Here is a 25726-nt window from a genome sequence, read left to right on the forward strand (position 1 = left end):
TATTCTGTGCTGCCTTTACTACTCTCTGGAGCCTCTCCCTGTCTGCTGTGGTGCAGCTGCGATTCCATACTGTGATACCATACTGTGATACAGTACGTCAGCAGGCTCTCGATGGACGAGCGGTAGAAGGTCAGTAGTAGGTTGAAGTCCAAGTTGTGCTTCCTGAGGACCCTCAGGAAGTGTTACCGCTGCTGAGCCTTCTTGGTAACTGCTGTGATGTCTGTCTAGGAGATGTCAGCGGCGATAAGGATGCCGAGAAACTGGAAGGTATGGACCCTCTCCACACACTCGCCGTTGATGTAGAGGGGGGCTAAGTCGGTGCTGTGCCTCCTGAAGTCGACTATGATCTCCTTGGTTTTCTTGGTGTTCCAAGCCAGATTGTTCTTTGAAAACCAGGTTGCCAACTTCAGGACCTCCTCTCTGTAAGCTGCCTCGTCTCCCTTTGAGATGAGTCCGACCAGTGTGGTGTCGTCAGCAAACTTGACTATGAGGTTGTTGCTGTGGGCCGGACTACAGTCGTGGGTATAGAGACAGTTTAGGAGGGGGCTCAGCGCACAGCCTTGTGGGGATCCGGTGTTCAGTGTGCGAATGGAGGAGAGGTAGGGGCCGAGTCTCACAGTCTGGAGCCGGTTGGTAAGAAAGCCTTTTATCCAGGCACATGTGAGAGGGGGGAGGCTGAGAGTGACCAGTTTGGTGATGAGAAAACTGCTATAATCCACAACGAGCATCCGGACATAGCTCTGCTGCCGCTCCAGATGGCTCAGCACAGAGTGGAGAGCTACGGCGATGGCATCTTCTGTGGACCTGTTAGCACGATATGCGAACTGGTAGGGATCGAAGTCTTGGGGGAGATGGTCCTTGATGTGCTGGAGAACCAGTCTCACAAAGCACTTCATAATTACCGGAGTGAGGGCCACAGGGCGATAATCATTTAGGCCTGACTGCTTCTGGATGGGGCAGGGAGGTCAGTTCTCCTATCCAGTACCAAATGATGAAATGAAACATATCTCCACCCCCACCGCAGAGCCACCAGAAAAGTCACAGCAACTGGCTAGAATCTACCAGGTGCTGGACATGCTCCCTCCAGCCAGCATCGACATGCTGGAGAGACTCCTTTTCCATTTAGTCAGGTGGGATGGCATCCCTTGCTCACTTCCCAGATATCCTTCACAATGAATTGTATTGTATTGAATTGAATTGCAAAGCTGGACTCCACCTCTGCCTTCCCTGACCTCTGACAATCTTCTCCTTCTCAGGGTGGCCAGTGAGGAAGGCCATAATAGAATGTCCACACATACCAATGGCGGTATGTCTGGAGGACTACCCCATGCATAGTATCACCGGCCTGGTCAGTGAATGGCTCCGGAACCTGCCTGAACCTCTAACGACGTTCAGCCAATACAGTGGCTTCCTGCATGCCATGGGTGAGGCCTGACTGCTTCTGGATGGGGCAGGGAGGTCAGTTCTCCTATCCAGTACCAAATGATGAAATGAAACATATCTCCACCCCCACCGCAGAGCCACCACCTTCCCTGACCTCTGACAATCTTCTCCTTCTCAGGGTGGCCAGTGAGGAAGGCCAAAACCGAATGTCCACACATTCGCTGGCCTTAGTCTTTGCCCCCTCCATCCTTCGCCTTCCAAACAACACAAACCCGCTCGATATTTTGAAGGACATGAGCAAAATCACGATGTGAGTACCTCGCTTACCCTTCAGGCACAGGCCACCAAGGCTTCTGGGCTTGTTCCCCCAAAAGGCTGTAGGCTGCGTCGAACCCCCACCACATAACTGTCTTTCTATGTGCACCGTCTACGCAGGTGTCTGGAGCTCATATTAAATGAGAAAAGGAGACGTTATGAGGAGCTGAAAGAGGGGGAGGAAAATGAAGCAATGGCCAGCTGGATTTCCCTGACGCCCTGCCGGTTATACCGGGCCCATGGACAATATGACCTGGACACTATCAGTTGCATTAAAGCAGGCTGACCAGAACATAGAAATAACATAGACATTGGTAATATTAAACATTACTGGAGCTCATTTTAAATGAGAAGAGGAGACGATATGAGGAGCTGAAAGAGGGGGAGCATGAAATTATGGCGAACTGGATTTCCCTGATGCCCTGCAGGTTATATCACGCACAGGGATGATATGACCTGGATACTGTCTAAGATGAAGTGACCCAGTCCAGCATGAAGCCTGAGACCTTTGTGAATAATGGAATGTATAATATACTAGTTTGTATAACCCAGTCCAGACCAGGACAACATGAAGCCTGAGACCTTTGTAAATAATGGAATGTATAATATAATAGTTTGTATGTATAATATAATAGTTTGTATGTATATGTAACCAACCTAGCTGAAAGGCTAGACCAGTGTACTCCAAAAAAAAAAATAAGGCGGCAGAGTTGTGTGTTGGGAGAGAAAAACAGGACATGTTTAAGCAACAGTGCTTCCGTGCAGGATTTTTTCAAGATCCTTCTCACACTCTCCAACTTCTCACTCACATTCTCTTCATCACCTCTTATGTTTACTTCCTCCTGCCCACAATGCATTTCTGGTTGTTCCTCTACCATTTCTTCTACCCCATGGTCTTGAATGAGGTTTTCCTCCCTATCCACAATATTCACCTCTCTTTCTACTTCATCCACTGTACCCTGAGTCCTGTTTTCCCATCCACCTGGCTGTAACAAGGTCTTTGAGGTTCGAGGCTAGTGTCAGCGCTGGTGTAGTGGTAATGACTCTCTCGATGCTCCTAGTCAGAGCTGAGACTTGTGCCGTCAGTTCATGGATGGCTTCATGACTGACTTTGATTTCAGGTTGAGTTTCAGGCCAACTCCCTGTGTCAACCCCTTCTCACGGCTTCACACTGACACTGGCAGTCTTAGCTTTTTGGCAGTCTTAGCTTAGACGTTTAAGTATAGCTATGGGGAGATTTTCTCTAATTACCAGCATCTCTTTGAATACTCCAGGCTTGATAACCTTAAGGACCGTTCTAATAACTTCTGCTTCAGTAAACCTCTCAGCCAACCCCTCATCAATTTGCCTGCGGACATTACCATAACTTAAATCAAGAATCGGAATCAGAAATCATTCCTCCATGTATCCTAAATTCCTGGCGCGGCAACAAAGCGGCTGCCTCTGTTAGGGTCAGTGCGCTGGATACAGAGTCTATTGGTGACTGTGCAAAACTGACAAGTGTTGACTTCCTCTGATGAGCTGCAGCTGCTTCCACAACTGTAACCTCTTGTATCACTGCAGACCCCATGTCATCCTGTATAACAGGATCAGCATCTTTACCTAGTGGTTGCAGATCATTGATGAGATCATGGATGAGGTCATGGAAAGCAAGCAGACGGGACAGCCCTTAGTCCTCCAGACTACGCAGTTCCTCACTCCTAAGGAACCCCATAATGTAGTCGAAGAGTTCCACTGTTGCTGCGTCTCTTTCTGGCAATTCCTCCGCCACCTCATCTTTACAGGATGCTGCAAGGCGATAAAGGACCTCCGTGTCTGCAGCATGGATCAACGGGAGCAGTTGACTCTGGATGTCTTGTCACACTTCTTGAAGAGTAGTCATTGTTGTCCGCGAAATCTGTCAGGTGATCGATTCAATAAAAAAATCTGGATCCCACAATTCTTAGGTTAGCATTCGCAGGACCATGCTAATCCCGGACGAGGCCCCAAATTTGTAACCAACCTAGCTGCAAGGCTAGGCCAGTGTACTCCAAAAAGAAATAAGGGGACAGAGTTCTGTGTTGGGAGAGAAAAACAGGACATGTTTAAGCAACAGTGCTTCCGTGCAGGATTTTTTCTAAATCATTTCTCAAACTTAGAAACAGCTTAATACAAAAAAAAGAAAATGCAATATATCTGCACAACAGTATGTAAATATTGAAATACTGTAATAGATGTGGAAGCATTAATCACATTTCAATTATTATGAAAAGATTACAATAACCCTCTGGTACAATCACAATAATCACAATTCAAACGATAAAACATATATATATGTGTGTGTGTATGTATATACACTGACCTAAAGGATTATTAGGAACACCTGTTCAATTTCTCATTAATGCAATTAATTAATCAACCAATCACATGGCAGTTGAATCAATGCATTTAGGGGTGTGGTCCTGGTCAAGACAATCTCCTGAACTCCAAACTGAATGTGAGAATGGGAAAGAAAGGTGATTTAAGCAATTTTGAGCATGGCATGGTTGTTGGTGCCTGACGGGCCGGTCTGAGTATTTCACAATCTGCTCAGTTACTGGGATTTTCACACACAACCATTTCTAGGGTTTACAAAGAATGGTGTGCAAAGGGAAAAACATCCAGTATGCGGCAGTCCTGTGGGCGAAAATGCCTTGTTGATGCTAGAGGTCAGAGGAGAATGGGCCGACTGATTCAAGCTGATAGAAGAGCAACTTTGACTGAAATAACCACTCGTTACAACCGAGGTATGCAGCAAAGCATTTGTGAAGCCACAACACGCACAACCTTGAGGCGGATGGGCTACAACAGCAGAAGACCCCACCGGGTACCACTCATCTCCACTACAAATAGGAAAAAGAGGCTACAATTTGCACGAGCTCACCAAAATTGGACAGTTGAAGACTGGAAAAATGTTGCCTGGTCTGATGAGTCTCGATTTCTGTTGAGACATTCAAATGGTAGAGTCAGAATTTGGCGTAAACAGAATGAGAACATGGATCCATCATGCCTTGTTACCACTGTGCAGGCTGCTGGTGGTGGTGTAATGGTGTGGGGGATGTTTTCTTGGCACACTTTAGGCCCCTTAGTGCCAATTGGGCATCGTTTAAATGCCACGGCCTACCTGAGCATTATTTCTGACCATGTCCATCTCTTTATGACTACCATGTACCCATCCTCTGATGGCTACTTCCAGCAGGATAATGCACCATGTCACAAAGCTTGAATCATTTCAAATTGGTTTCTTGAACATGACAATGAGTTCACTGCACTAAAATGCCCCCCACAGTCACCAGATCTCAACCCAATAGAGCATCTTTGGGATGTGGTGGAACGGGAGCTTCATGCCCTGGATGTGCATCCCACAAATCTCCATCAACTGCAAGATGCTATCCTATCAATATGGGCCAACATTTCTAAAGAATGCTTTCAGCACCTTGTTGAATCAATGCCACGTAGAATTAAGGCAGTTCTGAAGGCGAAAGGGGGTCAAACACCGTATTAGAATGGTGTTCCTAATAATCCTTTAGGTGAGTTTATATACATACATACATACATACATACATATATATATATATATATATATATATAGAGAGAGAGAGAGAGAGAGAGAGAGAGAGAGAGAGAGAGAGACCGAAATGGGGCTGCGTTTCTTTCTCGCACTGACCTATTCACAAAGGATAAAATAAACCTACACTACAGATGGTACAATCAACGAGGCGTACAAAAACACAAATATAAGTTTTCCTATTAAGGAATAAACCCATTTATTTAAAGGCTGCATTGTATCGTGGTCTTTTGTACTTAAAACAAACTCCCGCGCCCAGCTAACCATGCTATATAGAACTAAGCGGATGGCTTGTTACCGCTAACTAGCGTTTAGCATTTCCTGAAGGAAAAGATATATTTCTGGCTTTAAACAACAACTCGGTACAGATTAATAAAACAAAATAAATAGGAATGGTATTTACACCTGATATTGGGCATATATGAGTATTAAACCCAGATATTTCCTAACCTGTGTTGGGAGGGAAAAAAACAGCATACGTTTAAACAACAGTGCGGCCGTGCAGGATCTATTCAAGATGAATTTCCCGCCCAGGATTATATATACCCAACACTCGTGGTCCAGCGCCCCCCATCGGTAGGGAGTCTGAACTGAACACGGACGAGAAAAGCAAGGAGAAAGAATAAATAAATAAATAAATAAATAAATAAATAAATAAAAATATAATAGTTTGTATGTATAATGTATAATATAATAGAGTTTGTATATAATAAATCACATAATAAACATTACTTAAACTTTTATTACTTTTTTAGCCCGGTCTGATTTAATGGAAAAAGCGCACATTCGAACGATGTTGTGTAAAATGAGTTAGCACATTAGATTTGTTTACAGAAAAATATCTAAATTCACTATAACAGGGTGAACAGACAGTCTTATTAACTACGCCCTCTCTCTGGTGTTGGCGTAATTTATCGGGAAGCCACAATTAGCTCTGCAGAGCCTCTTTGCGATCGCGAAATTGGGAGAATTCAGTTGCATCAAAGCAGGCTGACCAGAACATACTGTAGAAATAACATAGAAATTGGTAATAACAGGAAGAATGACAAGGGATCTTGACACTTTCCAATAAATCAAATTTATTAACTTCATATGTAAACACACCATTTATAATTATATACATCCATAATGCGCCATATCATGTACATGTATGGTATAATAAATAAATTAACCAATAAGAGAAAATAGATAATGACTAGTTTTTCCATTTCCAATTTTGTGCTCAAATCAAACATGGAAAAAAATCATATAACAAGCAATAACAACATTTCACTTCCTTCTGAAACCTCTTTGAAAAGTTCCCCTGCAGCCCAGCTGTCTGTAAATGACAAATTATTGAGATTAAATAATTAAAATTGAATATGGGTAACCTTATAACATGGTTGTTTTTTTTGCAGAATTGGTTGTCAAAGTCACTCAGATCCGTACCCTTGCCTTTTTTTCCTGCTTCCAAAAAATCAATGGTCCACTTGCCTAATACACTGTATAATGGCATGCTTGAGATCCAAGCCAAGCCAACATTTTTATGGGCTGGGCATCACTGGTGTCAATTGTATGCACTGCCAGCCAGGTTCTACCCAGATCTGCCTCACTGGTACTAAACACTGTGACATGCTGATATAACGTCGCCCAAACAGCATGGACCTCAGAGACACTAAGCTGACAGAGTTCAGTACCGGTCCACTGTATCTGGTCCCCCTATGCTGGCTATGGGTAGCTACCCTCCCCACCTCGATATAAGCCACCAGTGAACCCACTTTCATCTCCCCGGTGAAGAATACGGTCCTCTTCTCTCACAATCACCCAAATCCCTCTATTCAGACGACACACCACTCGTGCAATCAGGACATCACACTGACCAGTTAGTGATGCTGCAGGTTCTAACATACCCCACCAGAGGGCTGTCAGCAATGAAATTCACATGGCGACTTTTTATTTGGCTGGGCAGTGTATTATGCCAACACAGTGGTTATAATTTCAATATTTTGTTGAATGCATCATACATAGGGGCTGGACAAAATAATGGAAACACCACATAAAATTGACTGACTTTGAAGAAATAGTAAAAATGCACACTTAGTCAGTTGAGTCATATTAGGTGTTTGCTGTGGTGTAAACACTGTAACTAGGGATTATGGTGTCAAGAGATCTAATGATGATCAAGGCATTTTGGAGCCCAGTATCTGGGGGCTGGGAGCTCCAGCAGTATAGTGACCCTAAGGATCCCAGGAATGCCAGGACAGGAATCTTTGGACGGCTCTGGAGTGGCCAGTGGAGAGTCCCGGTGTGGATCCTGCAGTGATGGGAAAACTAGTGATTGTGAGAAGAGTTTAAAGGTGGATATTAAGCTAACTACTAATAATTGAGTTCAAGCTCAGTTTATTTCTGAGGCACATTTCACACAACTGCAGTTGAAACAAAGTGCTATACTATCAAAATACACAAACACAACACTTAAAACACTTAAAGACACTTAAACATAAACACTTAAAGTGTTTTCTTGCTTTCCCAGCAGTCCTCTTGGAACCTAAGAAAAATGAGATGCCTGATTAGAAGAAGGAAATGTATGCATTGGCACTATTAGTATTAAGTAATTAATTTAACTTTAGGGCATGTACAAGGGATTCCAATTTTAGAGTCAATTAATATGAAATGTTAAATATGTATAGAGAACCTTCAAGGCTGAACATCCAAACTTCCTGCTTCAAAATGAGGACTGAACAAACATCAGCGAGCTGCTACATAGGGTAAGACTCGGGTCTAATAATGTTACTGCCTTAATTAGGTATTAATTAGGTACTCTGTACCGTGTGACCAGTTCACAGGGCTGTGCATGGCGACGTAGGTTCCAGGTGACACGGAATCCGGAGACTCATAAAGGTTTTCCGGCTGCATTTCTTCAGTCCATTTGAGCCGTGCAGTTGTTGGAACATGGAAAGACAGAATCACATGCATGGTAAACTGAGTCTGGACCACATCTCCATCATAGGTACCTGAACAGCAATACTGAGGCAAGCCTCTTCATCCATTTCCTTCATACTGTCCTAGACAAGTCCCCTTAAAAATGCTAAACTACTAAATAAGTGAGTGAATTAAAAGCAGAGCAGACTCAGCCCCACCCTAAGGTTACCTTTATCATAATCTGCTGTTTGGACTGGAGGCAGTGGGAGGTGGTGATGCAGGTCTGAACCTACACTCAGTGAATCTCAGAGAGAAAAAATAAGACAAGAGAAGATAAAGTATAACGGATATTTAGTAACACTTTACTTGACAGGACACACATAATATAGTATTATGCTATTACTTATGCATCAATTAACACATACTAAGTCTTAGTTACATACTAAACTCATGTTAACTCATCATTAATGAATTGTGACACCTGTTTTATCTCAAGCAGTTATTGTATTTGTTACTTAAAGTGACCAAACGTAATGAAGTATTACAGTTTTTTCAGTCATTATAATACATATCTCAATACCATGTCCACTTTTTCACAACACTTAACACATGCACCATACCATTGGACCATGTGAGCTAAACTATTTATATGTTTGCATGGCTTTGTCACAATATGCATTCAATCACCACTTCCCCCAAATTTCATGAATACTTCTCGCAGTCAGTGTTCGTCACCAGCAAAACTTTGTACAACCACAGCCGATTTTTCAGATGTTTAGATAATCTGTTCAAAACAGGTTAACTTTCAGGTCAAAACCTAATGAAATTTAGAGCACTGTAAATTGAAATATGCTGCATTTTGACAGACAAAGGACACTATGCACTTCTACTAACACAAATAATTATGTTTTTAGCAGAAATTTCGTATTTTTGTTTTTGTTTGCTGCTTTGTTACCATTTATACAAATGAGGCCATGAAGTGTCCCTTTCCTTTTTGCAAGGCAACACAATGTAATCTGTGAAAAAACAGTGGGTATGGCAACACATACAGTACAGGCCAAAAGTTTGGACACACCTTCTCATTCAATGTGTTGTCTTTATTTTCATGACCATTCTCACTGAAGATTCTCACTGAAGGCATCAAAACTATGAATGAACACATGTGGAGTTAAGTACTTAACAAAAAAGGTGGAATAACTGAAAACATGTTTTATATTCTAGTTTCTTCAAAATAGCCACCCTTTGCTCTGATTACTGCTTTACTTTACTAAACACCTCTGGGAACTCCTTCAAGACTGTTGGAAAACCATTTCAGGTGACTACCTCTTGAAGCTCATCGAGAGAATGCCAAGAGTGTGCAAAGCAGTAATCAGAGCAAAGGGTGGCTATTTTGAAGAAACTAGAATATAAAACATGTTTTCAGTTATTTCACCTTTTTTTGTTACAGTTTTTTCCAGTCATTTTAACGCGTGTCTCAATACCATGTCCACTTTTTCAAAACACTTAACCCATGCACCATACCATTGAACCACGTGAGCTAAACTATGTATACGTTTGCATTGCTTTGACACAATATGCATTCAATCACCACTTCCCCCAAATTTCATGAATACTTCTCTCAGTCAGTGTTCGCCACCAGCAAAACTTTGTACAACTACAGCCGATTTTTCAGACGTTTAGATAATCTGTTCAAAACAGTTAACTTTCAGGTCAAAACCTAATGAAATTTAGAGCACTGTCAATTGAAATATGCTGCATTTTCACAGACAAAGGACACTATGCACTTGCACTAACACAAATAATTGTGCTTTTAGCAGAAATTTCCTAATTTTGTTTTTGTTTGCTGCTTCGTTACCATCTACATTATCTATACGAATGAGGCCATGGAGTGTCCCTTTCCTTTTTGCAAGGCAACACAATGTAATCTGTGCAAAAACAGTGGGTATGGCAACACATATATTACAGTACAACATTTACATGTATTTATTTAGCAGGCACTTTTATCCAAAGCGACTTACAGTGACGTACTATATCTACAGAGACAGTCCCCCTGGAGCAAGTTGGGGTCAAGGGCCTTGCTCAGGGGCACAATGATGGCACCTCCTGGGAGTGACCTCACAATCTTCTGGGGTTCCTAATGGGAGCCCAGCCAGATCCCTAACTACTAGACCACCACCATCCCCCTACATCAGAGATCTCCAAGTCCGGTCCTGGAGAGCTACTGTCCAGTAGGTTTTCTATCCTACCTGGCTTCTGATGAGCCACACCTGTTCCTGGTATTTACTTGAGTATAGGTGTGACTCATCAGAAGCCAGGTAGGATAGAAAAACCTACTGGACAGTAGCTCTCCAGGACTGGAGTTGGAGACCCCTGCCCTAGATCACCCCAAGCATTTTACAATGGTTGAAGCTGGAAAGCTGAATGAAAACACACACCAGCCTGAAATTTCAGCTAAGAACCTATCTAGGAATTTGTTTGGTTAGTGCAAATTTGCCATATGTACAAAAGGGCAGGGACGGATTACGGACCGGGCCAGCGGGGCCGCTGCCCTGGGGCCCTTGGGGTGCAGGGGGCCCGTGGGGCCCCTATCCCAAAACAATTTGCAACGCTTATCAACAATGTATTTTCGTTTGTCTATTTTGGAGGGCCTACATTCTTTGATCCTCTGCCTACAAGGGCCCCTGACCCTATAGGGCCTCTGATGGAAACATGGAGGGAGGGCGTTTGGCTGCCAAGGGCCCTTGAATTGTGGTGGTTGTGGTGGTGGTGCTGGTGGTGGGGGGGTTCGGTGCTTTCAGGGGGCCCCCGGCCCTGCTATAGGAACTTTACAGGGAAATGGGTGCATGGGAGCCTACTTTTAGAAGGCCCTCTTAGGCCCTCCTATTATGGTCCTGGCTTCTGGCTACCAGGGGGTCCTAGGGAGGATGGGGGTTTTGGGGGCTTTTAGAGGGCCCTCTGATTATGAGGGCCCTACTAGGAGGCCCTAGGGAGGAGGGTGTAGTGTACCTTTAGAGGGCCATCTGATTACAAGGGGCCCCTGGCTTCTGGGGGGAAGGGAGGGGGGCATGTTACTGTAACAGCCTTACAGAAGGCCCTCTGACTAGGGAGCGGTAGCATGGTGGGATGGAGGTGGTTAACCTGCCTGCTGAGTGGCCCCCAGACCAGTGTAGCAGTGTAAGAGTTTGACCAGTGTAATCATTCCCAGGGCTGTAGTGGAGGCTAAACGCAAGTAAACACGGTTTACCCACCTCTGAAACTTCAGAATTAGAGTTTACCCACTTCTCAATTGATCTAAATGCACATCATAGTATAGTTTATGCACAAAATGTGATCACAGAATTCGTAGTTCACCCACCTCTTATTTTACCACTACACCCCTGATCACTTCGTTCTGTAAGGGGATATGGTACACAGGTGGATTCTGGCATGGTTCAGCTGGACACGGTACACATGTAGTCATTTACGTAGCAACTAGCCATCCCAGACAATGCTGGTGTTTTTTTTTTTTTTTTTGGCGTTTTGCCCAGGGGCCCACACAACCCATAATCCGTCCCTGCAAAAGGGGCCATCTTTGGATTGGTATTTTCTGCTAGGAATGAAATATTTACATACTGCAAAAAAGAAACAGCAACACTTACATGATTTCTAATTAAATATATTGCAGCATTTCAGAATTGGTTGGTATTACAATTTTCATATGCAAAAGTAGCTCTTGTTTATTTTATTTTTACAATGCAACATGACAGTAATTTGTGCCAAACTGGAGGATACAGCCACACTTTATATATGTAATTTGCAATGCTGAAAGTTGTTAGTGTTTTTTAGCCCAATGAACATTGAGTGCCCCAGTAGTGTTGTTGGCTGACAGCATTTGTCATGGTTATGGCAGCATGAGTCACTTTTGGGTGAATTGTGAAACGTTTTGGTGGTTGTAGGGCATTTTGCACCAAAGGTTAAGTGGTGTGCTCAGTTGTGTATTGGTACAGCCCACTGTGTTAAGTGTTTTGAAAAAGTGGACATGGTATTGAGACAAGTGTGAAAATGATTGGGAAAAACTGTAAGTACATAACTCCACATGTGTTCATTCATAGTTTTGATGCCTTCAGTGAGAATCTACCAAAAATAAAGACAACACATTGAATGAGAAGGTGTGTCCAAACCTTTGGCCTGTACTGTATATTACAGTAAAACATTTACATTTATTCATTTAGCAGGCACTTTTATCCAAAGCGACTCACAGTGAAGTACTGTAACTACAGTCCCCCTGGAGCAAGTTGGGGTCAAGGGCCTTGCTCAGGGGAACAATGGTGGCAGCCCCTGGGATTGAACTCCCGCCGCCGTGGAAGAAATGTGATAGGAAGGAGAGCCACCATTGATGCTCCAGGCCAGAGGGGCGCTAACATCACTATGTGTGCAGCAGTATCTGCAGAAGGACCGCACCTGCACAGGGCTGTAATTGGGGCATACAACACAGCCCTCCTGGTTACTTTTCTTGATGAACTGTGGGAAAAACTTACTGCCCCAAGAGATCAAGAAAGGCAAAATTTACCAACATATGCGATTGTATGGGACAGTGTGGCCTTTCACCTCTCGACAGGTCACTGCATGGTTTACAGACCACCCCAGGATGATGCCATTATTCCTGCCACCCTACTCACCTTTCCTCAACCCAATTTAGGAATTGTTTTCTGCATGAAGATGGAAAGTGTATGACCACCGCCCACATGACCATATGTCATAACTAGAGGCAATGGTGGCTGGGTGTATGGACATAACTGCAGAGGACATCCAGGGCTGGATAAGACACTCTAAGAGATTCTTTCCTAGGTGTATGGCAGAGGACAACATCTGATGTGATGTTGACGAAAATCTATAGCCAAATGCTGAGGACAGAATGGATTAGATCAGTCCAGCAGTTCTACGTTCTGAGCCATTGATAAACAGGACTTGTATTTTTTGTTGGTGTAATTGATCGTATTTTTTAATTTTTTTTGGGTGGGTAATACAGTAGATATTGCACTCTGTGGACAAAAAAAAAGTCCACTGAATTACACTGTTTGCATTTGTGATTCATTTATCTATCATGTATTTATACATTACAGTAAAACATGGCTCCTTGTTTTCTCTTACAGTAAAACACTCAGTACAAACAATAAAGGCCTTAAGAGACAACCTCTTCGAGTTGAGCAGGAAAGATTAAAAAAAATCAGATTGAATATTATTTGTCTTATTATTTGTCAAGTAGAGGAAGCAAGCAAGCAAATGATCTGTCTTCTTCTGCAGTATCAGCACTTAAATGAGAAATGCAGTCTGGGAGAATAGGTGACTGTAGTGACTGTCTTTCTGTGCCATCAATGTGCGCAGGGAGTAAGACCAGAGTACAGAGTGTATATTTCTTGCTTTTGCCAAAAACAAGTACCTCTGCTTCAATGTGAAGGTAATCGTTTAAAGCCAGACAACTCCAGGTTGAAAAATAAATATGTCCAACTCTTGCCTGAGAACCGTTGTGATGTTTATATTTCAAATATAAGCTTAAGTCCATCCATCCATCCATGTAGCTGGTGGTCTAGGCATGACTCAGAGCCTAGGAGGCGAAGCAGAGATCGGTACACAGGAGGACAGGAACACAAGGAGGGGAAACACGCTTACACACTGGATAAACCATGAAGATCTCGCGTCTGGCTCACCCAGAAATAGGAGACTGACAAGGGGAAGATTGAAAACAGATGGGCGGGGCGTGGTTCCAACGCGGAACCACCAGTGTCATCACGGACCTTGATGGACCGGGCTTCCCCGAACAGGCGTGTCCTATCAGTGTGATTTCCCCGGAGGGATGTGGATGTTGAGATGTTGAAGGGGGGTCCCCAGAGTGGTCCGTGATAGGGAGGTCATTGGCCACATACTTCATAGGGATCAATGGGTCGTATTAAGCTGACGTCAAATACATCAAGGCAAGGAAACCAAATAACTACAGGGACGGTGACAGAAAGCTTTGCTAAAAGCCATGTGTTATGTACAGCCCTTAGTTGTTTATACACCTTACCAATAGATGGCGCTGTGACCTCAGGTCCGTTGGAGACATAGCAGATGGAGAAGGGGTAACCCTTCTATCGTCTTCCTTATACCCAGGTTACCTGTCTTTACTAGGCCTACATCCATATCACGGATGGTCCACACCTCCTCAGGCACTTCCCTTTCCATCTCCTGCCAACATTCCTCTGCACTTTATTTCCCTTCACACTGCACTCCTATCATGCTTCACAGCCACAAACCTCTGAATCTCCTGCACTCTCTGCACTCCACTGACTCCTTACCAACTCTTCTCCTGCCGCTGCCTGCACTCCTTCGCCTTCCGTCGGCACCCAAACCACCTGCTTTGCTCGCCCCATCATTTCTCCCAGATCCAGCGTGGGCTGATTAAAAGGCACAGCTAAGTGGGGCTCCACGTCTGGTATGTTGTTCCATTCTCCAACTATTCCCGTCCTCCGAATCTGAATGCCCCCCCCCCACCAGGACACATGCCTGAACCGCCTTTATGTCCCCCATCGCTAGGAGTCGTCCTATAGTTTCCTCCTCAAATACATTCATCCATTTTCCAGCCCCGTCTGCCAGAACTGGGAGTCTGAGGAGCAGTTAACTGAGTTAATTTACCTGGTAAAATAAAGTTTAAATAAATGACATAAATGCTCTAATAGTACACGTAAGTTAGTGGTTTGTTTATTGTTGGTTGCTGTAATATTGCGCTGCTTTATTTGGTTAATCGTCCAGCCTGTGAAGAAGGCATTCAAGTAAGAATTGCATTGTAGTATGACTCATTTCCTGGCGCGTACAATTTATATTAGGTCAGCGTTCACGGTTCGACTTCTGATATTCAGATCGAGTTCTAGGTCAAACTGGTTTGTTCGACTTTCAAGAAGTTTGAGTTCTAGTGAGTTCGAGAACCGAAGTACCACTGTACTGTCCCTGATACTGCGGAGGTCGTAACTCCTCCTGCTCTGTTTACCTTTGACTCCCCCCTGCTTCTCACTCATCACCTTTCTCATCGCTTTCTGCTCTCTTCTCCAGGCCTCTCCCTTTGCCTTAACCTCAGACCCTCCAGGTCCTCACTCCTTTTCTCGTTACGCCTTTCTGTCTTCTTATTAGCCTTATGATACTTTATCAGAGTCTCCATCTCCTCACCCGCCGCCACATCCCTAGATTATTTATTTGTTTACTACTCACTCCCTCTCCTGGGCAAAAGCTAACTTTGATTTTCTATGTTTTATGTGCTCCTGCTCTCTCACACAATGCAGTGTTTCCCCAACCATTATATTAGGGGGCGCCCCCCCCCCCCCCCCAACGGCACATCCCGCCCCCCCCTTGAAGGTCAAGTTAATTTTATTTAATTCTATTTTCTATATAGCTCCAGATCACAACAGAAGTCATTTAAGGTTACCTTTCCTATAGAACAGGTCTATACATTGTCCTTTTATTAAACAAACTAAATAGCATTATGTTATTTATCTTATTTACACAACAGCTTGTCATTTTTGTCTCTACATGGTTTACAATTCTACGTGTTTACAATTCTCCTCTGCGCTCTGTATCGCGCATAGCGGAGTTTCGCCCCGATGCGTGTGCACAGACATGTGTGCGTATACACAGGTGAGCACACTCCCACCAGCGGACAGTGAGCGCATCGGAAAATATGTCGCGTGAATCACCTGAAAAGCAGACAAAAATATCTGCTGTGCCATACATCTATGTATGACTCCTCAGATCTCCAGCCCGGTCAAAAGTTTCACTAATAATCTACTTCTTCCCTTGCATGCTTAATCATATACTGTACTCCCCGATCACAACACCTTACCGGTGCTTTAAGGTTAAGATTTGTCCAAATTTTACAGTAACCTACCCACACTTATACTAGAGAGAATGTTTTTGCATCAAAGCTCGCGAATATTACATTTCGATTCCCCAGTTATGGCTTTAGATACCTAGGGATCCTGATATATCACACTTATACAAATCTGATTATGGTAAATTACTATGTGAAATAAAGAATGATCTCCAAAGATGGGAAATCCTCCCTCTATCCTTATTAGGGAGAGTGCAGAGTATTAGAATGAACATACTACCTAGGGATCCTGATATATCACACTTATACAAATCTGATTATGGTAAATTTCTATGTGAAATAAAGAATGATCTCCAAAGATGGGAAATCCTCCCTCTATCCTTATTAGGGAGAGTGCAGAGTATTAGAATGAACATACTACCTAGGGATCCTGATATATCACACTTATACAAATCTGATTATGGTAAATTTCTATGTGAAATAAAGAATGATCTCCAAAGATGGGAAATCCTCCCTCTATCCTTATTAGGGAGAGTGCAGAGTATTAGAATGAACATACTACCTAGGGATCCTGATATATCACACTTATACAAATCTGATTATGGTAAATTTCTATGTGAAATAAAGAATGATCTCCAAAGATGGGAAATCCTCCCTCTATCCTTATTAGGGAGAGTGCAGAGTATTAGAATGAACATACTACCTAGGGATCCTGATATATCACACTTATACAAATCTGATTATGGTAAATTACTATGTGAAATAAAGAATGATCTCCAAAGATGGGAAATCCTCCCTCTATCCTTATTAGGGAGAGTGCAGAGTATTAGAATGAACATACTACCTAGGGATCCTGATATATCACACTTATACAAATCTGATTATGGTAAATTTCTATGTGAAATAAAGAATGATCTCCAAAGATGGGAAATCCTCCCTCTATCCTTATTAGGGAGAGTGCAGAGTATTAGAATGAACATACTACCTAGGGATCCTGATATATCACACTTATACAAATCTGATTATGGTAAATTACTATGTGAAATAAAGAATGATCTCCAAAGATGGGAAATCCTCCCTCTATCCTTATTAGGGAGAGTGCAGAGTATTAGAATGAACATACTACCTAGGCTTCTCTTGATGTTCCACTCCCTGCCCATAGAGGTCCCCATATCCACATTCAAAATGCTCGATAAATGGTTATCCAAATATATCTGGCAAAATTAAAGACCCAGGATTAAACTGAAGAGACTGTTAAACTCAAAAGAGAATGGGGGTCTGCACTTACCTAAATTAAAAATGTATTACTTGGCAGCCCAACTTAGATCAGTAGTGGCATGGATAAGCCAGGGTAGGGAGGCTCAGTGGGTGGGAATGGAGCAGAGTAACTGCCCAAATTTGCCTCTGGACATAGCAATTTTTTAAATCAAAAACATGGAAAGTAAATAAAATCAATAACATTTGGATGAGAAACGCTCTGAAAAATGAGAGAGAGGCTGGGACTCCCTTCATCAATATCAAGAGCAATGAAAATTGCACATAATGTTGATTTTCTACCATCTAAATTGGATACAGGGTTTAAGACATGGGAAGAAAAGGGTTTAAGCAGTTGGATCAGTTGTTTGATGGAGGAGATCTAATGTCCTTTGAACAACTTAGAAACAAATGTGGCATTTTTTTAGATACATATAGCCAACCAATATGGAGAACTTGTTTATATTAACAATTAAAGGATTGGTTAAAATGAACATTTCATCATATATTTATAAAATATTACAAAAAGAGTCAGAGAACAATAGTATTGATATCAATGAGAAATGGGAACTAGAGATGAATACTATCATTAAAGAGCAAGACTGGACTCATTCATGTAAAGAAGGACACAGAATAACAAACAGTCCTACATGGAGGGAATCTGATAGGAAAGTTAAAATGAGATACTTTAAGACTCCTCTTCTCATCTCTATGTTTGGCAACACCTCTAATCAATGTTGGAGGGGTTGTGACCTGGTAGGAGACCACACCTACATTTTTTGGATTGTCCAAAACTGTCAGAGTACTGGCAAAATATACAGGAAAAGATTAAAAGGAGATGATCATCGACTTCAGGAGAAAACAGCCCAGTCATTCACCACTCGTCATTGACAACAATGTCGTGGAGGTGGTCAGCAGCATAAAATTTCTGGGTGTGCAGATGACTGGAAACCTGGACTGGTCACCAAATACAACTTCTCAGGTAAAACGGGCTCAGCAGAGGTTGCATTTCCTGCGCAGGATGAAGAGAGAACACCTTTCCTCTCCCATACTCACCACTTTCTACCGAGGCACCATAGAGAGCGTGCTAACCAGCTGTATCTCCATCTGGTTTGGCAGCTCAAAAGCCTCAGACAGAAAATTGCTGCAGAGAGTGGTGAGGACTGCAGAGAGGATCATCGGGACTTCTCTTCCATCCATCCAGGACATTGCACTTAAACGCTGTCTGAGGAGAGCCCGTGACATCATCGGGGATTCCACCCACCCGCACCACGGTCTGTTCTCCCTGCTGCCTTCGGGGAAGAGGCTTTGCAGTATTAAGACCAGAACAGCCAGATTCTGCAACAGTTTCATTCCTCAAGCCATCAGACTCCTGAACTCATAACAGCCCCTCCCCTACACACCTCTCCCCCACACTCCGTGTCTCTCCATCCATGCACATGTCACTTTTCAAGAACTTGCACTGTGTCTTGCACTGTCTACTGTCTTGCACTATGTCTTGTGGTGATGTACACTGTGTTTTTTGCTGCTAAATTGTGGTACTTGTACTTCTGCTCCTATTTATATATTTATATATACATCTTTTTATATATATTTATTACACACTCTGCCAGGCTGATGTTGAGCAAAATAATGCAACGCAATTTCGTTCTGTTGTGCACTAACCCGTGTATCTCTGAATGACAATAAAGTAACTATTCTATTCTATTCTATTCTATTCTATTCTATTCTAAAAAATGCTTGAACATAAAATTACCATTTGAACCAGCTCATTTCATACTAGGAATTATACCACATAATATAGTGCATGAAAATAAGGTTTTATTACTGAGAGTTTTCTTTTAATTGCCAAGAAGATGATAACGATCTCCTAGCTAAAACCACAGCCCCCCACGATAGTACAATGGAAACAGAGTAAAGAAAGTGTATATCATGGAATTTATAACTGCAAAATTGTTACTGAGAACGGAGTGTTTCTTGACTAAATGACTTCCAGTCTATAATTTTCTTTTTTCAACAGATGTATGACACCTAACAAAGGATAGGGTTGAATTGAGACTCAAATTAAAATGTTCTCCCGCTAATTTCCACCTGTTTAGCAGCCTATGGTCTGATTTCATTGTGTATACTCTTTGAAAGTTGGCAGGCTTAGTTGATTGACAGTGTTATTCAATTAAAGGTGGCAGCACCCAACCCATTCTGGTTTTATGATTATATGGATGGAATGATGTGCACAGACTGGCCTGTATGTATATTGATGTGTAGATCGCAGACTGCCCAGAGATATATTCTTGTATTTTTGTTGGACATTTGACTGCTAATGTACTGAAAAAAAATCTATGTTAAACTTTAATAAAGTTTAAAAAAAAGCTTGCGAATACTTCTTTCTGCGTCCCTATCAATTCACCTCCTACCAATTTAGACTCCATACAATTTTTATTACTGAAACAACTATTTATGCACATTTAACGCTCAACTTATCTGCTAATTGTACGCACTCTTCCTCTGTCTTGGCCCAAAACCATGTCTGCCCGCTTTCTCCACTGGCTCATAAATTTTCCCCATTAAACTAAACGCGCTCTGGGACCTTTTCCTCCTACAGTATTTTATATAACACAACCAGTCTGCTCCAGCAGACCTTCTTCTCTCCCAAACCCTCAGATTAAACTGTCCCCTCGTCTACAGTGTTATCTCTGGGGCAATATTCACACGTGACCCTTCTGTTGGGGATTTCTCTCACACCACACACACACACTGGGCCCACTGAATTCTACCCAAGTGGTTTTCTCCTCCCCCAGTCAGCAAGTCCCCTTACCAGGAGGTCCTGCCTGGCGTCCTGTGAGACACACCCATCTCCTTTTCCCTGTTCTAGTTCCCTATCTTTTCAGGCAATAATGAAAACCCTTTCTTACCTATCCTTAGGGCGCCCCCTTCAGGGCAGACAGGTATGCTCCGGATCCTCTGCCAGCTGGTCGCCTCCCAGGGTCTCTTCTCTGATCCTGTAACGTTATTGAGGTCAAATTATGTTGTGTTTTTTTCTTCCCCCACCAATCAGGAGTCAGGAACCGCTTGTGTTGATCTTCAGATTAAGTCTTTATTGCAACAGCGAGGTTACAGCCAAGGCTGGACACCCTGCAGGAGTGTGTGCAATACTGTTTTACACTAATGTTTATACATTTTCTTATCATTTAAGCACCATCATTTCTTCAACCATTCACCATCATTGTTTTCTCCCTTGGTCACACCCCTAGGTGACAAGTTTGCCAATCATCTCTTTTACGGTTTGGTCCCTTTTACTTTTGGTGAACTCAGGCGAATTCCTCCCTTCAGTAGCAAACCTTGGCAGCTTCAGCTTGTTGTGCATTGTCTGGCTACAGGGTTAATAATATATTTGTCCTTCAACATATACAGTATAGTGATAAGCTGTAGCACTAATAAAGTACAAATTCATACATCAAAGGCTAACATAAATAATATACAATACAAATAATATAAAATAGGTAACAGATTCTTCTAACAGGTGCTAATTCATACTTGTTTTTCATAACATTGTGCATGGTCTGCATTCATAACAGTAATTGCATGGTCTGCATTCTCTGAAGGTCTACATCAGCTTCTTAATAGAGTCCTAATGATTACATTCTCTATGCTAAATAATATCCATCCATCCTTCTGGGTAGCGGGGGGTCCGGAGTCTATCGCGGAAGCTACGGGCACGAGGCGGGGAACGACCCAGGACGGTGGGCAGCCCATCACAGGGCACAGTCACACACCATTCACGCCTATGGGCAATTTGGTAACTCCAATAAATATAAATATAATTAATAAATATATTTTTCTACCTTAGCGGGAACACTGGCACTGGGAAGATGCAGCTGGGTAAAAACTGACTGCCGTGCTGCTGACTGACTTTTCAGTTCTGGCACTTATCGGCTGCTTGTGGCTGTTTTAGCGGGGAACTCGGTCTCCTAGCTTTTGTGCACCGTTTTGAAACGCCGCTCCAAACTGCCCTTCTTTGGTAAAGCCAGGCTCGCGTTGCATTTAAGACATATGGACTTCGAATTTGAGTAAACAAAAAAAGTATCCTCTACCCACTCTGAATGAAATGATACGTTTTTGATCGTTTGGCTTCTCACATGTTTGCGTGCTAAATGTTTACAGTACACGATTAGCTGCACACTGAAAAAAGGGCGGGCGCGCGCACGTGCACGGACGCTTGCCACGCACTTCGCGATCGATTGAGAATTAATCTGCGATCGCGACCGACTGTTTGGGCAGCCCTGCTCTGTGCGATTGACAATTCAGTTGCATTAAAGCAGGCTGACCAGAACATAGAAATAACATAGAAATTGATAACAGGAAGAAGGACAAGTGATCTTGACGGTTTCCAATAAATCAAACATATTAACTTCATATGTAAACACACCATTTAAAATGATACACATCTATAATGAGCCATATCATATACATGTATGGTTTAATAAAGAAGACAAAATGAGTATTTGGAGCGATATTCCAGAATTTTTCACCTTCTCTTTATCCTTTGGCTGGCGCCCCCGCCCCCCATTTGAAAATAGCACTAATGATTGAACCATCCCGAAATAAAACGCATAAAACACCCAAACCAGTTGCGATATATCAAGATATACTGTGGACATTTGCATTTTCTTCGACCAATCAGCAAATGACCTTGTGCTTGAGTACAACCAATGACAAGCCGGTTAGGGGTTCTAGAACGCAGTACATTTTTTTTTTTTTTTACATTTAAATCTTGTGCAGCTCTGAACAGTTATCACTAGTGGTTTGTTCTTGTTCTATCATGGGTTTGTCAGCATCCTCTTGTCGTTTTGCAACCAAGTGCCGTTTTTTTAGGAAGCTTCTGAAGAAGCGTCCTCGTAAAGATGTCCAGTTGTCAGACCAGGGGAAAAAGGTAAACCGTCTTTATTGTGATCTGCAGGGAGACGTTACCTAGCAGTTATGCGTGCATATGAGTCACACGTTTCACACATATGATTGCACTCGCATCTTTGTGTATTGCAGCCCATGGAGAAGGAGAGCATTCACCGGCTACTAGAGCACATAGAGCTGCATGGCCTCCAAACTGAGGGCATTTACCGCAAGCCTGGTAGCGTCAAGGGCATGAGGGAGCTGCGCCAGCAGCTGGAGAAAGGTGAGTCAGCCGGCACTGCTTCCCCTTCTGGAAAGGCCCTCTCAGAGCTGGGCTGCTCATTTCTGGATCCATAACAATGCTGGTTCTGTGCACCATCCAGACCCAATGGCGGTATGTCTGGAGGACTACCCCATCCATTGTGTCACTGGCCTGGTCAGTGAATGGCTCCGGAACCTGCCTGAACCATTGACAACCTTCAGCCAGTACAGTGGCTTCCTGCATGCCATGGGTAAGGCCTGACTGCTTCTGGATGGGGCAGGGAGGTCAGTTCTCCTATCCAGTACCAAATGATGAAATGAAACATATCTCCACCCCCACCGCAGAGCCACCAGAAAAGTCAGAACAACTGGGGAGAATCTCCCAGGTGCTGGACATGCTCCCTCCAGCCAGCATCGACATGCTGGAGAGACTCTTCTTCCACTTAGTCAGGTGGGATGGCATCCCTTGCTCACTTCCCAGATATCCTTCACAATGAATTGTATTGTATTGAATTGAATTGTAAAGCTGGACTCCACCTCTGCCTTCCCTGACCTCTGACAATCTTCTCCTTCTCAGGGTGGCCAGTGAGGAAGGCCATAATCGCATGTCCACCCATTCGCTGGCCATAGTCTTTGCCCCCTCCATCCTTCGCCCTCCTAACACCACAAACCCGCTTGACATTATGAAGGACATGAGCAAAATCACGATGTGAGTACCTCGCTTACCCTTCAGGCACAGGCCACCAAGGCTTCTGGGCTTGTTCCCCCAAAAGGCTGTAGGCTGCGTCGAACCCCCACCACATAACTGTCTTTCTATGTGCACCGTCTACGCAGGTGTCTGGAGCTCATTTTAAATGAGCAGAAGAGACGCTATGAGGAGCTGAATGAGGGGGAGGAAAATGAAATTATGGCAAACTGTATTTCCCTGACGCCCTGCCGGTTATACCGTGCACAGGGACAGAATGACCTGGACACTATCCCACATTAAGTCACCCAGTCCAGAACATAATGAGACCTTTGTAAATAATATAATATAATATAATAATAATGTAATAGTTTGTGTGTATAATGTATAATATAATAGAGTTTGTATATAATAATTCACATAATAAACATTACTTAAACTTTTGTTACTTTTTTAGTCCGGTCTGATTTTTTCAAAAGCACACATTTGAACGATGTTGTGTAAAATGAGTTGGCACATTAGATGCGTTTCCAGAAAAATATCCAAATTCACTATAACAGGGTGAACAGACAGTCTTATTAACTACGCCCTCTCTCTGGTGTTGGCATAATTTATTGGGAAGCCACGATTAGCACAACGTTTTCCATGCTCTGCAGAGCCTCTTTGCGACCACAAAATTGTGAGAATTGAGTTGCATTAAAGCAGGCTGACCAGAACATAGAAATAACATAGACATTGGTAATAACAGGAAGAATGATAAGGGATCTTGACAGTTTCCAGTAAATCAAATTTATTAACTTCATATGTAAACACACCATTTATAATTATAAACATCCATAATGCGTCATATGATGTACATGTATGATGTAATAAAGGTGAAATAAATGTCAACCAATATAAGAAAATAGATAATGACTAGTTTTTCCATTTCCAATTTTGTGCTCAAATCAAACATTAGCAGCAACAGTACCGGGAATCCTAGACCAATAATATAGATGGCCGCTGCACTTCCGTTGTGGGTTTTGTATTCGTGTTGTGGCTTTGGCATTGTGTGACCCATCTGGACCACCGTAGAATGTAATATAAAATGACAAATTATTGAGATTAAATAATTAAAATTGAATATGGGTAACCTTATAACATGGTTGTTCAAATCAAACCTTTTTTTGCAGAATTGGTTGTCAAAGTCACTCAGATCCGTACCCTTGCCTTTTTTCCTGTTTCCAAAAAATCATGGTCCACTTGCCTAATACACTGTATGATGGCATGCTTGAGATGTAACTTCAGTGATAATAATGCCAATGACAAACTTGCATAAAAAGTGCATTTTACAAGATGGCATTAATAGCATCTTGACCTATCCATCATTAAAGACACTAACATCAATTAATAATTATCCCATTACATTGTTTTTTTGTTATAAAATTATTTTACAAGAACATAAAATCATGTAACACCAATGACACAATTAAATGAACCATGTAAAAAAAATGTGTTTCCAGAAAACGCATTTAAAGGTAAATTTGTAACTTATAGAATGAGGTGATACTGACTATGAACATCATTTCAACAGTCTCTTTGTCCTGTGGTCTTCGACCTACTGTACAGTATAGGAAGCATTTATCTACCACTTTTTGTACTTTCAAAATGTCAGTTTTACTATCAATGACACCCAGGACATCAAATTAAAGGACACACATTATTTTGCAATAATTTTCTATCTTAATTATTTATTTACGTTTAATAGAAGTTTCATATTTATATTAAGTCTGAGAAAATAAAATAAGTAATAAGTAAAGATTTTTTTAACACCTGCAAATTCACTGAAGCAGTATGCATGACGCAGGGGACAAACCCTTACATATAACTGGGCGAAAAGTTGGCTTATAAAATTATGACAGTTATATGGGCCTTAAAGCATTTACATAACTGAAAATTCAAGGGACATGTTTCTCACTACATTTTGAAAATGACTTAGTAGTAGTAGCTATTTAATTTTATTATATAATAATGTTACTTATTAGGCTATATTATTTATTGCGCTATTAAATTAAATAACAAATAAACTTGCTTTACTCCCAGCGCTTGTATTTTGGCAACGACGTTGTACATGTTCTATAACATCTAAACATTATAACTGATGATGCAAAATTTCTGCCACTTACCTATTCACAGCTTGACAGGTGAATCTTTGCAGCATGTACAGCAACAACCTCAAAACGTGGTGGGGGCCATATTTAATGTGGGAAAAAGTCTGGTTAATTCAGTCAGTAATCACTAAATGTCACCGTTACTGGGTGGTATATAGTACAATGGGCTGTAAAGCAAAAAAAAATTTCTTAACTTTGATGAGTGGGTTGAATGAAAGGCGGAAATGAAAGGAAGGGTCATATACAATATGACCCCATGGGTTCCCCAGGGCTACAAGTCTAGAACTGGCCAAACATTCATAATAAGTCAATTGGCTGATGATACAACCCTCTTCTTAAAATACAAATCTCAAATTAGCATCAAAACCTTCAATTTTTCCCCCCACAGACATCTGGACTACGACTAAATTTAAGTAATTATTTAAAAAAATGATCTGAATAAAGATTGTTTATTATTAAGACTGCGA

At 42.2% G+C, this 25726-nt stretch overlaps 1 protein-coding gene and 1 long non-coding RNA gene across 2 annotated transcripts; one reads left to right on the forward strand and one right to left on the reverse strand.

Annotated features, from left to right (window-relative positions):
• Positions 1-7646: 7646 nt before the first annotated feature.
• On the reverse strand, positions 7647-21459 carry LOC140593630 (uncharacterized). The gene is made up of 5 exons (XR_011994048.1): positions 21119-21459; positions 20189-20275; positions 8415-8489; positions 8092-8181; positions 7647-7811 (listed from the first exon to the last, which is right to left on the reverse strand). It is a non-coding gene; the product is annotated as an uncharacterized lncRNA (long non-coding RNA).
• Positions 21460-21544: 85 nt separating this feature from the next.
• Positions 21545-23523, forward strand: LOC140593501 (unconventional myosin-IXb-like). Its single transcript, XM_072718440.1, has 6 exons — positions 21545-22206; positions 22317-22446; positions 22547-22675; positions 22770-22875; positions 23002-23133; positions 23259-23523. The coding sequence occupies exons 1-6, from the start codon at positions 22096-22098 to the stop codon at positions 23410-23412; spliced, it is 762 nt and encodes a 253-aa protein (XP_072574541.1). The 5' UTR covers positions 21545-22095; the 3' UTR covers positions 23413-23523.
• The last annotated feature ends 2203 nt before the right edge of the window (positions 23524-25726 follow it).

Source organism: Paramormyrops kingsleyae, chromosome 12, assembly GCF_048594095.1.
Source record: "Paramormyrops kingsleyae isolate MSU_618 chromosome 12, PKINGS_0.4, whole genome shotgun sequence".
In the NCBI taxonomy this organism is placed as follows: Eukaryota; Metazoa; Chordata; class Actinopteri; order Osteoglossiformes; family Mormyridae; genus Paramormyrops; species Paramormyrops kingsleyae.

Excerpts from the sequence above, each read along its gene's own strand:
- LOC140593501 (XM_072718440.1), top strand. The coding sequence starts at position 22,096 with ATGGGTTTGTCAGCATCCTCTTGTCGTTTTGCAACCAAGTGCCGTTTT. Across the intron at positions 22,447-22,546 it reads GCGCCAGCAGCTGGAGAAAG|ACCCAATGGCGGTATGTCTG; the intron begins GTGAGTCAGCCG and ends TGCACCATCCAG. Across the intron at positions 22,676-22,769 it reads TGGCTTCCTGCATGCCATGG|AGCCACCAGAAAAGTCAGAA; the intron begins GTAAGGCCTGAC and ends CCCCCACCGCAG.